Here is a 19,457-nt window from a genome sequence, read left to right as displayed (position 1 = left end):
AATCAGATATATTAACGTCCCTACTGAAACTAAGTACTTAGTTAATCAAACATGAAACTAGAGGTACTAGAGGTTGCAATTGCGTGGAGCTTTATTTGAACCTGTTTATTTTTGTTGTCACTAGATAATTGGTTCAGCTTTCAAGTGAGCAATTGAAGAAACGTAGAGAGAGAGCAAGAATCAAGGTTGGGGAGTGTTAAATCTGATGCTTGCACAGAAGAGAAAAACGATTGGGGGAAACTATTCACAAGATGGTCAAAGGGTGGAGTCATCATTTTCTATCCCAACTCTTAGTTGAATGTACAAAGTTTTAGCAGCAGAATGAACGGCCGTATGTAGACTCCCATATGTTGGACGGTTATTTGTAAAACACCCAAATATTTTTTTTTTTTCTTATCGAAGCCATGGAGCCTGAAAGGCATTCCCAAGAACAGATTCAGATTCTTGGACAAACTGCTGTTTGTTTTTTTTTTTCCTTTTAGCACCGGGATCCACAGTTGAGACATCTATAGCCAGACTCATTTGTTTCCTAATCCCATCTAAGAACTCAATCTTTATCCCAACTAAGATATTAATTTTTGTATATGCTTTTTTTCAACTAAGAAATTCAAAATAGATTTTCACAGAACCTCTATTTGTTTTGGCAGACTGGTTGCCCACTTAAGATTGATTTATAACATAAATGTTTTGAAGATAAATCTTTTCAATGGATGTGAACAGTTATGTTTTTGTCTTGGACATGTCCAATCGTATTAAAAAACGAAGGATATGATATTATTTTACATATGCCCAATCCTGAATCACATAACATGAAGGTCGTCTGAGCACGGCAATTTTAGAAAATATAGACATGAAGTAGCACAGGGTACACACACACATATATATACATATGTGTGCGTGTGTGTGTGTGCAACATTTAAAAAATTCAAAATTAACTCAAAACCCTGTTTATATCTCAAATTATGTCATTTCATAGTTCATGTGCGGCTCAGAAATACAGCAACACAACAAAATTTGCTTAAAAAATAAATATGTAAAAGTTAAATAAGTAAAACGGACCCATAAGTGTCCCCCTACCCGTGGGTACTGGAACCCGAGGGCCTCCCAACTCCCAAGAACCCATGTGGCTTAGGCGCCCAACGATATCAATAACGATGTTTAAAAAGCAAAAACATCTAAAAACGTTAGGTAGATAACCCTGCAAAAATGACGTGTTCATATCTTAGTGGGTAGAAGTTTCAGAAATTTTGAAGTTGCAAATAAAAATATAAAAGAACCCAGTAGCTGAGAAGATTCAAACTAAGAAGCTGATAGTTGAAACTACTTGCTAACAGACTTCCATCAAGCAGAAAAATAGAATTACATTGCCGGGCAAGTTCCATTAGTAGTTGAAACTATATCAGTTTCTGCAAGGCATGCCCATTAAATTAGATCTATCACTGACATTGGCTGATAATTTATTTATCAAATGCCGATTTGAGGCAGTAATTCTTTTGTTATACACATCTAGCCTCACAGAGATCAAAATTGGAGCAAACCACAATCCAAACCTATGCTATACAATGGTGTACTGCTGACGGAGATATCAATTCTGCGGCCACAGCTTTTCCCCAAGACAGCAAACAAAGTCAAACCTGATGAAATTTTCAGGTTTCCATAAAAGCAGAACTTCATACACTAAATTCGTAACATCTAGCCAAACAGCTAAACGTACAAAACTACAGTTCAACTCTTTACAGATGAGGCTATCATGCAGAAGACCAAAATATTGGAAAAATGAGTCGAAGAAAGAATAGAAGACACATAAACCACAGATTGTTAACTGAGATATACAGAAATTAATGCATGAAGACTTGAACAATCAGTTAAACAGCTCTTAACATGCTTGGCATGACATTTATCAGGATGAGGATACTCAACATTAAAATATGGAACGTGCTAAACCTACAGGTGGGTCAGGTAGTCGTCAGTGCATATGCTTTACATGTAGTTTTGTTGTGACCAGGCCCCTTGCATTTACTGCAAAGAAGTGTCCTTTTTTCAATTTCTTGTGATTCTAATCGCCTTTTCCTAGGACGTCCACGCAAACGACGGGTCTTAGGAAGCTCAACATTTGGATATGAATCAACTACCATCTCCATATTTGTAGTGGAACTTATGGAGTCGATGTCAAGAACAGGGTTGATGGTCTCTGAATAAGTCAACCTATAACAATCAGACGTGAAATATCTCTCACAAAACTCATAAGCACTTTGGCCAATGCAATTAAGAGCTGCAATAGCATGCCTACAGGGCAAACCCATAAGTTTCCAGTTGAGGCACGAGCATTCCCATCTTTCAAGGTCAACTTTGTTAATATGATCATCAATCACTTCAAACACCGTGGCAGAGGAAACAGACACAGAAAGCAAAGGAGCACGATCCATCTCCTTGTGCAATTTCTCTTCAGCTTTAGGAGTGAGACTGGTATTCCATTTAGTAGAATTCTCCAAACGCGTACGAAATAGCTCTGTTATCTCACAACGCATAACCTCCACTAGCTTAAGCACTGGGAAATCACATGCCTTTGATATCCAACTATCGATGAACTCTATCACATTTGTTGCCATTTGATTGTAACGTGATCCCCTGAAGTATAAATTTGCCCACCGTGAAGGATCCACACCCATGATCCAGGCAGCTGCCTCAGGTGACACAGATCTTATGCTCTCCAGGCAAGCATGAAATTCATCGGTCCTGCTTGCTCTAGCAGCACCAAAGATTAATTCAACTAGCACATCTTTAACCTCTTTAGAGTATGCTGCCATCATTTCCTTCTTCAAGTTTCTTGTTAAATACCGCAAGCAAAAGGCATGATCACAGTTTTCAAACACTTCTGGCACAGCTTCTTGTAATCCCTTGTGCCTATCTGATACAAATGTCAGCAGACGAGAAGTTGATAATGCAGATTTCAATTGAAGAAGGAACCAGTGCCAATTATCATAGTCTTCTTGTCCAACCACAGCAAATGCAACAGGAAAGATATCATCATTTGCATCAACAGAAGCAGCAACAAAGAGAGTCCCTCCATACTTTGACTTCAGTATGGTACCATCAAGGAAAATCAACGGCCGGCAGCCATGTTCAAATCCAGAAATACATGCATGAAATGATACAAAAAGACGATGGAAACGCTCTTCAGCCGTAGTAGCCAATGTAGCAATGCTACCTGGGTTGGTATCAATCAGCTTTTCACAGTAACGAGGCAATTGCTTATAAAAATCTATGTCCTTGCCAAGAAGTTGCTCCCTTGCTGTCTCCTTACCACGCCAAGCCTGTGAATAGTTAAGTTTCAAACCATAATCCTGGTAGATATCTTTCACAATATCTGAAACTTTATAATCTGGATCTTCTTGAACCTTCTTTTTAATCACATTTGCAATCCAGAACCTGGTCACATGTGGATGACTCTGTGTTTCAACATTTCTTTCACATGTATGCACATCCTTGAAAACTCTTATTTTAATAATTTTTGTCGTGGAAACCCTGGAACCATGTATTCGCCATGAACACCCTTCACCTTTGCACTTAGCAGTCACACGCCTACGGTCATTTTGAACAAACTTGTAACCAAAATTCTTTGCAATGGCATATTTACGTAATGCTTCACGAAATTCAAGTGCATCCTTGAACAACTGACCTACACCGGTAATGGAATTCTCCCACAAAACACTCAACTTGTTCAGCCTATCACCATTGCATGCAATAGGTGTTGATGACTCTATTATAGAATTAGTACTTGTCCTGCACAAAAATGTTTCACATACATTACAAAATGTTTACCTGCACTGAACCAATGACTATTAGATCTGCAAGGGTAGAATGGTACCTGCTTGGAATGTTTTGGTCTCATTGACAGGGACCAGAGGGCCACTACCCTTTGCCAATACATAGATTTCTGGTGATGAATTATCGCGGTTAATGTCAACCATCCGCTTCAAATCCTTGTCATTTGAGATCGTGATGAGAGTCCGTTTATTGCTTGGTAGAGCATATTTGAAGGCCAAACCAGAGATGTCGCCGCCATGCATCTCAGCTATCTCAGATTTAAACCGCTCAAATGTGGTCTCACGGTCAACATCTGTTAGATGGGCTTCTCCGCCAGTGTAAGATAAGGAACCATCCTTGTCACTCACAAGCGAGCCACCAAGATAGACCACACAGACCAGAGGTTTCTCACTATCCATGGTGGATCAAATCCTTGCACTAATCAAATTACTGAAATCAAGATTCACGTGAACATCCAAACACACCACTAAAGATAAGCAGAAAACGCTTGCGAAATTTGAAGCAAGGAACCAATCATACTTGATTAATGCTTAAGATGCATTTGGGAGATTTTAAGATTGCAGGCATTCAATAGACTTGTCAACTTTGATGACAGCACGGAAATGCACGGAGCTCATGAAAACCCAGATGATAAACACTTCCAAAATAAGAAGAAGAAAGTTAAATATAATTCAGGACTTCCTGATGGCACCTCGAAAATACAAAATAATTCTGTAACCAATGGCAAGGATTGCGAGAAAATACTCAAGAATTTAATTCGGTGAACAGATCCATAATTGGTAGATCATCGAATACTAACTTCAAGAGAAAGGGTACTGCGGAAAATTTGGTTCACGGGCGCTACCCAAATTCATTATTTCGGCAACTGAAGTACGCCCAGGCAAACAAAAAATCATGAACCCCGTTCTTTCGATGGATCAATAAACGGAGTGAGAACAACTAAGAACCGAAGGTTAAGGAGGAAAGGGAGGAAGAACGGCATACTCAAGACATAATTTAGAGTTTCACAGTGGACCCTAACTAAAATAAGAGTTGGAAAAAGGAAATAAAAGAAAAAAGAACGAGACCGATTCGGACAACATACCACAGAACAGGTGCTGGCGACGCTTCTCTATGGTGAAAGATCTCTCCCTGAAACGTTAATCGAGAGGCAGAAGAAGACCGCTGACGCCTAGAAGTCCGTACTTTCATAGTCAATTTCAGCACATTGGATTGAAACCCAATCCAGAAAAACCCAATCCAGAAAAGGAAACCCTAACCCTAATCAAGCTTCCCAAAACAAAAGGTGACGAGAGCAAGAGTTGGGAAAAAGATTTTCGTCTTTTCGACGTTTTTCTGTTTCCGTTTTCTTATTTATATAAATCCGAAATGACGAATTTATCCCTGGACGACGTCACCCACAGAGCCGAGTCCAAACGAGATTCCAACCGTATATCACGACCCTCCTTTTGGTGAAAAAATCGCCGATATTTTGACTAGAACCAGGCGCGATATCTTTCACCCAAATTAATCTAACTTAATTTATTTAAATCGAAACATTGCATCTTTTAAAATATTTGTAGCATTTCATACTTGCGTGTTCTATTAGGATAAATTTATTTCAATTTTCACGCCTCGACTCATATGTTTATTAATTGCTATGAGTACTTAGTTAAATAAATTAAAACTATTGAACAAAAGTTAGATTTGATGACAGCAACATAGTATACATTTTTTATTGCATTTTGTTGCTTCCAAGGAATGTCAAAAATATTTCATTTATTTTATTAATATGGTCACAAAAATGACATTTTTTTAATCTATTGGTTACCAAGGTACTGCGTTTGGCTATCTGTCATTGAAAACCACTCAACAAAATCACGTGCTCTCTTATACTTATATCAACTTTTTATTAGATTTTTTTAATCAAATTGAAAATATTTTCTTTATTGCAATGCCCAATAAGGTTCCGTCTGTAAGAGTCGAATAGAAGTGTTAGGATGACCCAAATATGCCTTTGAAAATCAGAAACTTACAAAAACCATTCTCAATCTTTTAAGATTAAACAATATAAGCTTATATTTCAAACCTTTTACACTTGGGTGTTATGTTCTTTGCACAATCGCAAGTCAAAAGGATAACAAACAGCCTGGTCTAACCCCAATTGCATGCAAGAGAGACTGTAAGACGCTCTGCCCTCGATTACATGCAAGAGACACAGTAAAATGAAAGAAATTCGAACTTAGAGCATGTTTTTGTTATAACACCAAAAGTTCGCCGCTTTTGAGTAAATTTTTCTTTTAAAAATAAAAAAATATCGTCAAAACCACTCCTTCCTTGAAGTGGGCAATTTTGGAAAACCTCCTCCCTGAATCTAATTGAAACCACAGACAATTCGAGTCAAGATGGACTGATATTTACGACACTGCTGGCTTCTACAGTTGTGTTATCGATTCATGCATAGAAATGTCAAAGGAGAGTGGCGCCTTTGTGCGTGCACTCGCGTGAAGGAGATTAGTGCATGTATGCATGCACTCGTGTGCTTTTGTGCGTCTCCATTTTTGCTGATTTCTTCGCTTAGCAAAACAGTTTACTGATATAAGCAACTAAACCTAATGAACGATTATACAGATGCTAGACGAAGAAAAAAATTGCACAACTAAAAAGGAAGATGGGTGACATTCAGTAATCATTACACATATCAGCTGGCTGGTGTTTCAAGCCCAGGCACATATTACACGCACAGAAAGAAATGGCACAGTCAAAGGAAGATAAGAAACAAGCCAATTCAATACATTTCAGTTATCATCTGGAAGTTTATCATCGTCAAGATCAATATCAGGAAGTTTATCCACATCATTTGGAAGTCTTTCAGTATCATGGTCATCAAGCCTATCATCAACATCTGGAAGCTTAACGTCATCATCTGGAAGTTCATCATCATCAAGAACTTTATCATCGATGTCTGGGAGTGGAAGTTTATCATCATCAGCATCTGGAAGTTTTTCATCGTCAAGGTCTGGAAGTTCCAGAAGCTTTTCATCCTCATCACCTGGAAGTTTTCCAATGGCTGCCTTGCACGTCTTCTTGTTATGACCTGGTCCCTTGCATCTACTACAGTAAGTGGTCTTCTTCACCACTTCTTGCACCTCAATTCGCCTTTTCCTGGGGCGGCCAGGCGGACGACGAGCCCTCGGAAGATCTACCTTTTGACGAGAAGCAGAAACTGCTGCAATTTTTGGCTTACGATGTATGATGGAATCCACATTCATAACTGGGTTGATAGCCTCCGTATATGTTTGGTTATAACAAGACACTGTGTAATATCGTTCACAATAATCATAAGGGTTTCTGCCAATCCGATGAAGCGATGCAATGGCATGTCGGCATGGCAAACCCGTCACCTTCCAGCTCAGACATGAACATTCCCTCTTTTCAAGGTTGACAACATTAACATGGTCATCAGTGACCTCGAATGTCAACTGAGAACAAACTGATACAGATAGTGAAGGAGCATACTCTATTTCCTTTTGGAGCTTCTCCTCAGCTTTAGGTGCAAGTGCTGAAAACCATGATGCAGACTCCCTTGCACGCTGAAGAATCAATTCAGCTATTTTGTGTCTTATGTTGTCCACGAATTTAAGGACAGGCAAGTCAGAAGCCTTTGTGGACCAACTATCAAAGGTTTCTGCAACATTTGACGACACTTGGTCATAACGTGACCCTTTGAATTGTAAATTTGTCCAACATGAAGGATCCAAGCCAGTTATCCATGCACCAGCATCAGGGGATATGGACCTTATGCTTTCAACACAAGCATCAAATTCTTCACTCTTGCATGTTTTGGCAGCTTTATATATTATTTCAGATAACACTTCCTTAACTGCCTTCGACCATGTACCCTTGACTTCCATCAGTAAGTTCTTTATCAAGCAAGCAACAGAATACGCATGGTTACTGTTGTTGAACACCTCCCGAACAGCCTCTTTTAGACCCTTCTTCATATCTGAGACAAACGTTATCTGGCGAGGAGATGACAATCCAGACTTCAGCTGGAGAAGAAACCATTTCCAGCTTTCATAGGCCTCTTGTTCTACTATGGCAAATGCAATTGGAAAAGTCCCATCATTTGCATCGATTGATGATGCAACCAGCAGAACATCTCCATATTTCAGTTTTACAGAAGTACTATCTAAAAAGAGCAATGGCCGACATCCATGCTCAAAGCCATGAAGAGATGCACGAAAAGATATAAAAAGGCGATGAAATCTCCCTTCACCTGTAGTCAACAACGTCGCAATACTGCCTGGGTTGGTCCTTGGAATTTTCTCGCAGTATCTTGGCAACTCCTTGTAAGAATCGACGTCCTTACCAAGGAGTTGCTCCTTAACAATCTCCTTAGCACGCCAAGCCTGTGAATACTTCAACTTCAACCCATAATCCCGCTCAATTTCATTAACAATATCTGCTGGGCTACAGTCTGGACTGTCCCGAAGCTTATGTTTTATCAAATCAGCAACAACATACTTTGTCACAATAGGACGACTAGCTGTTGCTGCCTCATCTTTCTTGCATGTGTGTACGTCTTTGAGGACTTTGATCTTAATGGTCTTTCCTGAAGCTTTAGAAGCATGTACTCGCCAAGGACATCCCTCAGCCTTGCACTTGGCAGTAATCCGGCTTCGATCATTCTGAACAAACTTATACGCAAAGCACCTTGCTATTGCATACTTGCGCAAAGTGTCACGAAATGCATGTGCATCCTTAAATGTTTGACCCACACCAGTTATAGCATTCTCCCAATAAGCACTCAACCTGTTAGGTTTCTCATCAAGACAAACCATGGCTGTGGAAGACTCGATTATAGAGTTTGTACTTGCCCTGCAAATTGAAGGAGTCAACTTGTCATCCTTTTATACATTTCAGGAATTAAGTGCCAATAAAATTTCCGGAGGCAGCGAGGCCAAAATCTACCTGCTTGGAGTCGCATTCACGTCGGCCGCGGCAAGAGGAAGTGGCATGAGCGCATTGAGAGCAATCCGTTCTTTGGCCACAATAAAAATTTCCGGGGACGGCGAACTTTGTTGAATATCAACCATCCGTTTCAAATCTTTATCGTTCGAAATTGTAATGAGAGTACGCTTGTTGGCCGGGAGCATGTACTTGAAGGCTAAATTAGACATGTCGATCTCATACATCTCCGACACTTCAGATTTTAACTGATCAAACGACATATTCTGATCGACATCTACGAGGTGCGCCTCTCCACCCTCATACGTCAAGGTCCCATCGATATTCTTAATAAACGAACCACCAAACTGAACGATGCAGACCAACGACTTGTTCGTGGCCATTGTTTCGGTAAATAACTCCGCCAACAATCAAACAACAATAAAACGAGAATCACGTAAGACCAGCATTCCTAAGAACGCCGGAAGCACACAGAGACCTAAAAACATGGCAACAGAACGAGGAATTTAGGCCAAAGATGCACAAAATTCAGCATTCAGGATCTTGGGAGCTTCTCTGCACACAAATTTTCTGCACCAAGAGGTGAAATGAGGCAATACTTATTCAGACATCATACTTTCTATAGTGAACCACAAAGCTTGGGACATTATTTTTCTCAAACGCGAAGAACCACAAGCTCAAGAAAAGAAGGAAGCGTACCTCATCCAAAATGGGGATCGTTCTCAATACCCCATCTCTCAATGACACGCACAGCTCCCTTTCCCCCACAAAGAAACAGAATCTACGTGCACACACAAACATACACAAAGAGAGAAGGGTGAGAAAACGCAAATTAACAACAGACAAAGCGCCCTTAAGTAGAAGAAATCGTTCCGTGAAAGAAGATAGAACGACACAACAACAGAAGAGGAAGAGAGGGAAAGACGAAGATCAGGATTCGGTCGAGGAACTCACGACAAGATTAAGGAACACAGAGAAGTCAAATATCTCCGAGCGGCTAAAACCCTTTACCCTCAACCCTAGGAAAAGGGGGGAAAATCCGGGAAAAATAGAGGAAAAACAATTAAAACACCCCCTTTCACTCTTCCTTTCTCGACGCCCATTCTCCCTCTCTCTCATTTTATTTGTTCCCGTCTTCGGCCACTCAGAGCGATCGGAGTCCTGTCGTCAAGAGGGGCGACCGCATCAGGTGAAACCTCATATATCTTGGATAAGAACAAGCTTTGTGGATCGTCCATCTCGGAGATCGTCGAGAGCCCAACTGCGGGTTCGGGGCAGATCCACTTTCAATTACCTTGAACTAGATGGCTGTAAAACAATTTTTAAAGTGAGATTTTAGGGAAAGAAAGTACTCATTCAAAAATCATTGATATTATAAACAAGAAGACTTAATCCTCCACCTTTCTTCTTCTTACAACGAAGTGAGAGCGAAATGGAGGACAAACTTAATTATATGTGTTATACTGGTGCATGAAATTTAAAAAAGAAAACTTTTTTGAAAATAAAAATAAAAATAAAAAGATTATAAAAGACATATTTTTTAAATTACTGAAATATCTCGTATTCTTTCTCTGTATGTAGGTTGTGTGCCCATGACAGCGCAACTCAATCCAGAGAGAGGAACATGCCAACCTATGTAATAAAGGAAGCAGTCTCTCTATGTAATAAAGTTTGCAGTCTCTAGGAAACATATCAAACTTTTGTAACAAAGGAGGCCGTTTCTTTGGCCCAAAGTAATCGTAGGACAAATATTGGAAATGTTGAAAGTTTTTGCGGATATTCCATTCCTTTCAAACTTTATTTCCAATATAATCTAGAAATATGAATCCTGAGTGACTTTTTTTTTATTGAAAGTTAGGACTTATCCGTTATGAACCCAACTTAATGAATACCATCCAGAACAAAGAATTATAAATCTCCAACATTATAGATGGGAATACTGCAAATAGAGAGCCACTGTGACACCCATAACGGGTGAAGCTGCCCTAGACCATATTCTGAATTCAATGGTTTGATTCACATAGGGATGTTAATATATCCAATTTCAATAAAATATTCTATCAAACTTTTATGAAGAAATTGGATATGAAAAAAATATATTTATTCCATTAAGAAATTAAATCGGGTTTGGATGTAGGAAATGACTCCGATTGAATTCAAATATATATTAATATCTCGGGTCGGATTTAGTTTTAAATAAATAGCTTACATCCAATGCTCGTACATTTGAAAATTTGAATTTAGATCAGATATGAATGTAAAAATCAGATTTGAAGCATATTCGGATTATAAAATCAGGTTTTGGATACGGATATGACTTTTTCATTCATATTTGAATTTGAATATCCGAAAAAAGGGAAATGTTTTATAGTATATCTGATTTGAATTGGATTTGTTCCTAGCAGCGAGAGTATGATTCTTATGGCCATGACTTCTTGTGGAGGTAGATCTACCTCCTGCCAATAGGGCTGCATACAAGCCGAGTCTAGCTCAGGCTCATCTCGACTCAAAAAACTCAAGCTCGAACTCGAGTTGAGCTCGATGGAACAAGCTCAAGCTTGACTCAATAATACAACTTCAACCTCGACTCGATGATACTACGTCAAGGTCAAACTCGATTCCTTTAACTAGTTTATGTTAAGCATGTCTTATTTTATTTTAACTCAGTTAATTGCTATTCATTAAACTACCATTTTATTATAATTCAAAGTTCATTATATAATCAAGCCAAGCCGAGTTTTTAAAACTAGAACTCAACTTGTTTACCATTTCAAGCATATATTTGAACTCGAACTCAACTCATTTATAAACAAGTGGAGTTCAAGTCAGGTCAGGTCTTGATGAACAAGTTCAAGTCAGTTTGGCAGTTTGGGAAACGATTATTGCTCTTAAAAGCACATTCAAGGGTCATTAAGAACAATCTTTCTCTAATGGAAACCCACTCCAATGGGCCTTTAGGGGGTTTCTTAGCCCTGTGCAACCTCAGTAGAGGCGATGAATCAAACACGGATTCATTAGACTTCAAACTCTCTAAAATTTGTCTCACCATGTGCTTCATACGATGATGCATCTCAAGTCTCATATCGGAATAAATGCCGTCGAGGTTTTCTTTGTCTGTTCTTCCCATAATTTTGATTGAATTAACTTAGAACTAACATATGGCCAACCACAAGGAGAGAATGGCAACTGTAGGCACCTTTTATCTCTCTTTTCCGGAATCCCATACAACAATGGCAAGGTCGCTCTCAGAATTGTGAACTGCAAAAGATTTCTCCATTCAGTTGTCCAGCATAATATACGTTGCAAATAAAACGCAGAATTTATTGCCGCCCAAGATGATAGTTAAAGACCTAGCTAAGACCTAGAGACAACTTACTACCCTTAGAGTGGGTGCCTAGCTAAGACCTAGAGACACAACTTACTACAGCTATTTGTGCCAAAATCCGCAAAGATCTCATCGTCAATTTGATAGCTCCTGGCTCCGCTTTGCCGCGGCAGTTACAGCAGAAATCAATAACCCCCGAAACCCGCCTTTCTCTAGTTCGCAGATCCCGGCTATAGTAGTCCCAGCTGGTGATGCTACCTCATCTTTGAGCTGGCCTGGGTGGTCTCCCTTCTCAATAGCCAGCGCTCCTGCTCCCAGTACCTGCGGAGGAAGTAACAAATTCAACTCAGAGAAACCTTCCCCCGGATAACCCCGTTATTGACAAAATGTAACAGGAAAACTTTCCACCCTTCAAGCCCTTCAGATTCTTACACAGATACGGTAAGATCAAACAGATTATGATTTTCGATTTGTTTTTTGGGGATTGGAATGCATCAACTTCTATCAGCAGCAAGCCTGCTGCCATAGTTATTTACCAATGGCTGCCTTTGTTCTATAATTTGCAGTTGCTGAGTCCTTGCTCATACTTAACGCAAAATTGAGATTTTATTTGTCAGAAACTGGGTGTTACGTCATGCAGTCGACTCTTGGCCAAAGATTTTCTTCACTTGTTCAATTTCTGAATGAATGTGGAAGAAAGTTTTCTTGTTTGAAAGGAGGCAGGTGTTAAATGTACCTGCCTCCTGCTTATTAAGAAATTCCACATGGCCCTGTTAAAACTAGTTGAACTGAATAGGGTAAAAGTAAACTCCACCATACCGTCATTAAATGTAGAGTAGCTACCTTCCAAGTTTCAACTAATCATTTAGTCTGTGGAAATGCATACTAATACTATTTTTCTAGTAACCAAATCAATCCTCCAGAAATAGTGTATTCATTACTTCAACTCGTTTAGACGGTTGAGTTCATCAATCACCTTGGCAAAGATCATTGAATCCAATAATAAGTGGATACATAAACTAAGATGGCCCCTCAAATAAACTCAACTGTACCTGGCTTACCTACTACACACATCTGGCATGTGAAATTATTCTACGAGACACCACAGAGTTTTCCATGCTGCAGATTAGTGCTGGTAGTCTTTGTAGACTTTTAAAATGCACCAGACTCGAGTCTTCTAGAAAAATGTGGTCAGCATTTTAACTTTCCCTCTTGAAGGTAACAGAATGCTTGGGGTTTGTGGATTCAGTCAATATTAGACTTGATATTTAAATTTCATCATGTTCATGTACGTTGTGGTTCCCAAGTACTGTAGTCTTTGTGTCTAGTCAGTTTCCATTTGATGTGGAGGTTTAATGCGTCTGCTTGTAGTTTACTATTTTTAATCAATTGGCAGGATCTGCCTAACCCTCACTTTGTGGAAAAGAAAAGGAAAATAGATATAGCTGAAGATGCTCCAACGCTTGCACTAAAAGCACAAAATTCATGTAGAACAATCTGATAAGCTCACCAGCAAACCATAAAAGGTACTTGTTGGGATTTCAATACAATATAGGTATAGTTTACTGTTCTGTCTGCCATGCATCTACATAAAACTTATCCATTTAAATTTGGTACTTTTCCTGCTTCAGGAAAATAAACCAGGAAACCAACTGTTGATACTGCCTCTTATGATCTTATATCAATTCAAACAGCAACGTACATGTCAAGAGTAAAACAATTAATGTTGGCCACTAACAGAATAATGGAGAAATCCCTAAAAACATGATATTTACTAAATTGAACTGACACAACATGATAGCGAACAGTGATGACAAAAAACTGTACTTGTCTCAGCTAAAAATGGACAATCAATCTCAACATTGAGGACACAAGCGAACAACTGTGGTTGTCAACACAGAAATGGATAATTCATGCAATAAAATGAGCTGTGCAAATTAAACCATATATCACCATACCGTTTGGGAAGCTAAGGATAAAGCAAGTTCACGGGGTAGACCAGCTGCAACTCCTCCATCAGCCATAGCCTCTATAGCAAGAAATATATATGCAGGGCCACTACCACTGTAAATGAGCAAAATGAAGCCAGTAGCACACAAAGTAGAATCACAGTAAAAGGAATAGCACGAAAATAAAACTTCATGGAATTACTAGATCATAATAAGGAACCATATTTCTTAGCAAAGACTTAATCGCATCAACAAACACTCAGCTTAATGGCACACCTTAGTCCAGTGACCCCATCAAGAAGTTTCTCGTCAGCAGTCCATATCTTGCCAACAGATCCAAAGATACTACTAACAAGCTTCTCATCTTCTTGTGTTGCCATGTCACCCAAACACATAACTATGCAAAAAAACAAAAAAAAATTGAAACAGAGTTCAAAATGAGTCTGCCAAATTCAAAATAAGTAAATTTTAACAACTTTCTAATTCCTAATTCTTTGTATTCAATACATGGAAAACTGACAGCTCCAGGCAAACCTATCACCACTACCAGGCCATTCCAGAAGGAAATTTATCATGAAGGAAAATGCTTGCAGATGTCTATTTTCCATATTCTAACATAGATCATAAACCAATAATTTTTTTGTTACCAGTTACCAAACTGACTGTACAAACTCAAGCAAGAGGTTGCACATATTCGCATTACCTATTCTAAAGATGGCCCATACAATAAAACATCCACATTCTGACAAGCACCTTAACAAACATTAACCCTCATACTCGCCTGACAGTCACTGAGGCAGAATCACATCTTGCTAAGATTTATGCCTATAGCTATCAAACATATACATCTTAAGGAACAGAGAACGTCATTTTCCCCTACACATCTTACGAAGAAGTCGTTATCTATACCACATCAATTCTCAAGTCTCTAACAAATAAAATGACTATTAAAACATACTAAAAACATTTGAGCAACGCATATAAAAAAAATCCAAAGAGATTTTGGATAAGGTGGCAATTCAGAAATATCAAGCATTAAAAAATAGGCAAAAGATTTCCCAGGTTACGCGTATTTCAAATCATGACCACCTTATTATGATATTTGCATTCCAAAAGTTTCACTGGGAGAGGCAAAACGAACTAACACATAAAAATAAAATGGTATTACCTCACCAATCCAATAACACTGCAGAGAATTCATTAAAATAAGAGAAGGATTAAGATGCATAAGACGGCATCAGTTACCTGATGCACCCTGGCCAACCAGACATGGAGTGTTTGGCATTACCCTGATTAAGCGACCATGGCCAACCCATTCCTGCATGGAATGCAGAAGACATATCAACTCACTAGATAATCATAATACATGTCAGTTATTCACAGTCCCTACTAAGAAGAGAAAAGGGTATTCAACAAATAACATTGTATATGTGAATGGTTGGGCAAAGGACCAGACTGGGGCTGTATTTTGTGCAGAAACCACAATTTTGTTTTCCATAAATGGATCACAGGAACCAACAGGACTATTTTCAAACAGTCACCTAGATGGATGGATCAGGCAAGCTAGAGAAAACTTGAGACAAAAAACAAAAACTTTAAAGAACAAAAAGTCTACTAAGCCAGGCTTGGGTGATCCCCATGCATTATGCTTGACCAACATTCAACCTTAGGTCCATTCATATTCAAACCCGTTGAACTTTTACAGTTTACAGAAGACAATAAACTTTGAAATTTACAGCCTTAAAACAAAATAAAATTGTAGGATCAGGAAGAGATGGACATATTCTAAATGGACCTGCAAGTCCTTCAACTTTGTTCCTGCTGCAATTGACACCACAAGCTTCTCTTTCGTGAAAAAAGGTTTCAGCTCATAAGCAACTTTCTTAACTGCAAAATAAAGGACCACTTAATCAACCAACAAGGTCACTTATATAGCCAACAAGAACAGGGATAATTAATCCTATGCATGAATAGCAAAGAAAAAAACTTGTGCCATGCATGCATACGTTTGTGAGGGACTTTGCCTTTATTCAACAGACAGGTCACTTATATAGCCAACAAGAACAGGGATAATTAATCCTATGCATGAATAGCAAAGAAAAAAACTTGTGCCATGCATGCATACGTTTGTGAGGGACTTTGCCTTTATTCAACAGACAGACAAAGAAAATCAGCTTAACTTTTAGTGAAACAAAGGAGTAGTAAAGTTTCACAGGTACTCATTAGCCTGAATTAAGAAACCATTACAATAGATAAACAGTTAAATGAACATTGCTTGCATCTCTTTGTAACATATCCAAAAAAAAATCCATTAACCATTTCCATGAAATAACAAATTTATCCTTCAACCTCATTTTCATAAATTTCCCTCCTTATTCCTCCTTTACTGACCCACCCCCAACAGAAGCACTCAGCAAATGAACATTATTTGCACCTCTTTGTAACATATCAGAAAAAAAAAAACCATTAACCATTTCCATGAAATAAAAAATTTATCCTTCAACCTCATTTTCATAAATTTGCCCCTTATCCCTCCTTTACTGACCCACCCCCAACAGAAGCACTCAGCTCTCTCTCTCTCTTCTCACACCCCCCCCCCTCCACTCTCCCATTAAGAAAGGAAGGAGGTAGATATTGGTGAATCACTGCCTGGACTTTCTAAGATATCCTTGCCAGAGTTTGGTATGGGCATAACCTAGAGTGGAGTTAGATATAGAGAGTGAGAGGAGAAAGAAAGAGAGATCTTACCGGAGAAGAAAGACAAATGGCGATGTTCCACTACGAGTTCCACCATGACGGCACTCTTCTAGAAGCACCCAACAGAGAATGATAAAGAAATCCCCGTAATAGCAAGCGGAAAAATTTGTCAAATGATTTATTTTGATCACCGGAAGTTAACATAACAATTTTTTAAACCATCAAAAAGCAGCCGATTATGAAATTTTTTGATACAGAAAATCAAAAGTAAACTTCCAAAAGTTAGCGGTCTTTTGTTATATGGCAATTTGCCACACCATGGTTTGTAACTTTTCCACTAAAAAACCAATAATATGATACATGTAAAACTCCAACAGCGGCACCTGCTCTAGAATCCTAGATTAAGAAAGAAGAAATATTCACTATTTGAACAAACTGAATCCCAATCTCCAAAATGAATGTGCTATGCAGTTATTCTAATTTCTATCAGAAGGCACGACTGATGTCTTGAGGAATAAGAAACTGACCATGACATATATAAATTGTACAAAATACTGACTTCAATGGCATAGAGGTGACAAAGGATATCCAAATGGTTTCAAGCATTTCCTCTATGGCACCAGCAAGTGCAACAATATGGCATCTTAATACCAAGATCATTGTAATCTTGCAATTCTGCCAGTTAAATAAACAACTGGAGATTGAACAGTTGAGTCCAACCACTAGTCCAAACTATTGAGTTCAATTTCTATTCAAGAAATGGAGTTGACGCAAATATCGCGTGCACGCGTGTGTGTGTGTGTGTGTGTGTGTGTGTGTGTGTGTGAAAGAGAGAGAGAGAGAGAGGGAGGAAGGGAGGGAGATGAAGAACTCTGAGGCAGAAAATGTTTTGTTCCATGTTTGATACCCACATATAGAGAACCCACACCAGTTTGAAAGAAATTTCCTCTTGATCATTTTTATGCCTATATATGCATATTGTCCCCCATAATTTTCAAACAACAACCGGTCATTTAACTTACCAACTTGAGGCTTGACAGACAAAATAATGACTTCACTTTCTTCAACCACCTGACCACCAATTGAAAACAAGAGAGCCATTAGAAAATAAGCTGTTGGTGGCCCAAATTCAATGAACATGACAAAAAGAAGACAGATGAAGGACTGCGCATAATCCCTGAATCCACAAGCATGAAAAACCAAAATATTATACCTTACAACTTGTCATGTTCAACAAGTCTACTACACGACTGGTGCTACCTGAAACAACTTTAATAAGTGTGACAGCCTGACAGGGTACAACTGCTACAGCACTTTGGATCTCCATGACACAGTACATCACGAAAGGATGAAAAGCTCCATTAAATTTTATAATAGGCTAGGAGACAATTAACCTTCTTATTACTGTTTCATATTCGTTGCATATAACTTAAACACTAGGGACTCAATCACAGAAACATATCTCCATTCATTTTGGTAGCTATTAACCCATGATTTCACAGTTATAGCAGACTGTACCGAAGAATTAACCCCAATTTCTGGTCTTCAGGAGAATTAAGACGTCCATTACTTATTTTAAGGAAATTAAATGGAAAACTCATGATTATGAAACTTTACAAATAAAACCTCCTTAGACAGCCAGAAGAGGATCAAGGAGACATAGTCAAGAGTTATTGATCTACTGTTTGAAGAGTGTGGCAATAATGGACCCAGAGGCATCGCGAACCTCCCAAATCCCCTTCTGCAGGAGGCATGTTAACATAACTAAGTTGATTGTTCCAATTCTTCCCTCCTGAAGGTAATGATAACTTTGATGTTTACGGAGACAGAATGAAAATCCTCCAGATACGTGTTCATTTACAGGACAAGAAGCCAGACAAGGAAAAAAAAAAAAAAAGATGAATGACTTCAGATCTCTTACAATGACTTTACATGTGAATAGGTTCTGTGTACCCCAAGGTTCAAGTCCAGTGGTCATTTATTTGGTAGCTTCCAATGAGAGCTATAGCTTAATCTTAACCGTGATCCCTTCAAGAAAACAAGTCGATTGGAATTCAAGAAACCAAGCACCGCAAAGCTGGGGCCGCAAAATAACAAGAATTTGTTGTCATCAAATGAAACTTAATCATGGTTATCTCTGGCTATTCTCAGCTCTCAGAGTGGCAAATCTATCAGAAAGCCAGCAGTTCTTCATACACATGAATCCATAAATTCCGGAACTTATCCAGAATAATTTGCCGTGAATTGTGGAGCAATGCCAACGCCTACACTTAGCACAATCTGGACAAATTGGTCCATCCAAACGCCAGCAGTATGGACAAATTCCAATCAACACCACCGAAGCACAAACCAGCAAAAACAGGACCAAGAAACAGGAACGACCCATGAATTCATGAAATCCAAGGAGCCGAAACACAAGACTATAGAATATGGAACTCATGAAATAAAATGGTTGGAGCAAGCTTCGTCACCTTGACATTGGAATCGAAGGCCTTGACACCGAGCTCGGAAAAGACCCGGCGGCGGTCCTCACTGAGGTCGGCCGCGCGCATTCTCGCAGCCGGAATCGTGCCGGAGGTGGCGACGCCCCGGGCGATTGCCTCCGCCATCTTGCCGGCGCCTATGAACCCTAGAGTGAACGCTTCAGTTATCGGAACCGCCATTTCCCCGGTAAGTCGGAGCACGAGCCGTGATAGTGAAGTGAGAAG

The 19,457-nt window shown here is 39.1% G+C and overlaps 3 protein-coding genes across 4 annotated transcripts; all 3 read right to left on the bottom strand.

The window, feature by feature from the left end:
- Window positions 1-1,955: 1,955 nt before the first annotated feature.
- Window positions 1,956-4,226, bottom strand: LOC116246866 (uncharacterized). The gene is made up of 2 exons (XM_031618770.1): window positions 3,869-4,226; window positions 1,956-3,760 (listed from the first exon to the last, which is right to left on the bottom strand). Exons 1-2 carry the CDS (start codon window positions 4,224-4,226, stop codon window positions 1,956-1,958), a joined length of 2,163 nt encoding a protein of 720 aa, XP_031474630.1.
- Window positions 4,227-6,467: 2,241 nt separating this feature from the next.
- Window positions 6,468-9,921, bottom strand: LOC116266470 (uncharacterized). Of its 2 annotated transcripts, none has more exons than XM_031647724.2 (4): window positions 9,733-9,921; window positions 9,478-9,559; window positions 8,782-9,256; window positions 6,468-8,688 (listed from the first exon to the last, which is right to left on the bottom strand). In XM_031647724.2, exons 3-4 carry the CDS (start codon window positions 9,159-9,161, stop codon window positions 6,606-6,608), a joined length of 2,463 nt encoding a protein of 820 aa, XP_031503584.1. In that variant the 5' UTR covers window positions 9,162-9,256; window positions 9,478-9,559; window positions 9,733-9,921; the 3' UTR covers window positions 6,468-6,605. The 2 variants fall into 2 exon arrangements, with proteins under 2 accessions (XP_031503584.1, XP_031503575.1); XM_031647715.2 differs by having other exon boundaries at window positions 8,782-9,348; window positions 9,733-9,920.
- A 2,108-nt stretch (window positions 9,922-12,029) lies between these two features.
- On the bottom strand, window positions 12,030-19,457 carry LOC116258703 (pyrroline-5-carboxylate reductase). The gene is made up of 7 exons (XM_031636029.2): window positions 19,221-19,457; window positions 17,772-17,820; window positions 15,848-15,939; window positions 15,298-15,370; window positions 14,329-14,449; window positions 14,062-14,167; window positions 12,030-12,424 (listed from the first exon to the last, which is right to left on the bottom strand). The coding sequence occupies exons 1-7, from the start codon at window positions 19,410-19,412 to the stop codon at window positions 12,239-12,241; spliced, it is 819 nt and encodes a 272-aa protein (XP_031491889.1). The 5' UTR covers window positions 19,413-19,457; the 3' UTR covers window positions 12,030-12,238.

This window comes from Nymphaea colorata, chromosome 1 (assembly GCF_008831285.2).
Source record: "Nymphaea colorata isolate Beijing-Zhang1983 chromosome 1, ASM883128v2, whole genome shotgun sequence".
Lineage (NCBI taxonomy): Eukaryota > Viridiplantae > Streptophyta > Magnoliopsida > Nymphaeales > Nymphaeaceae > Nymphaea > Nymphaea colorata.
Note: the sequence above shows the minus strand (reverse complement) of the source record. Positions and strands in the feature narration are given on the sequence as shown.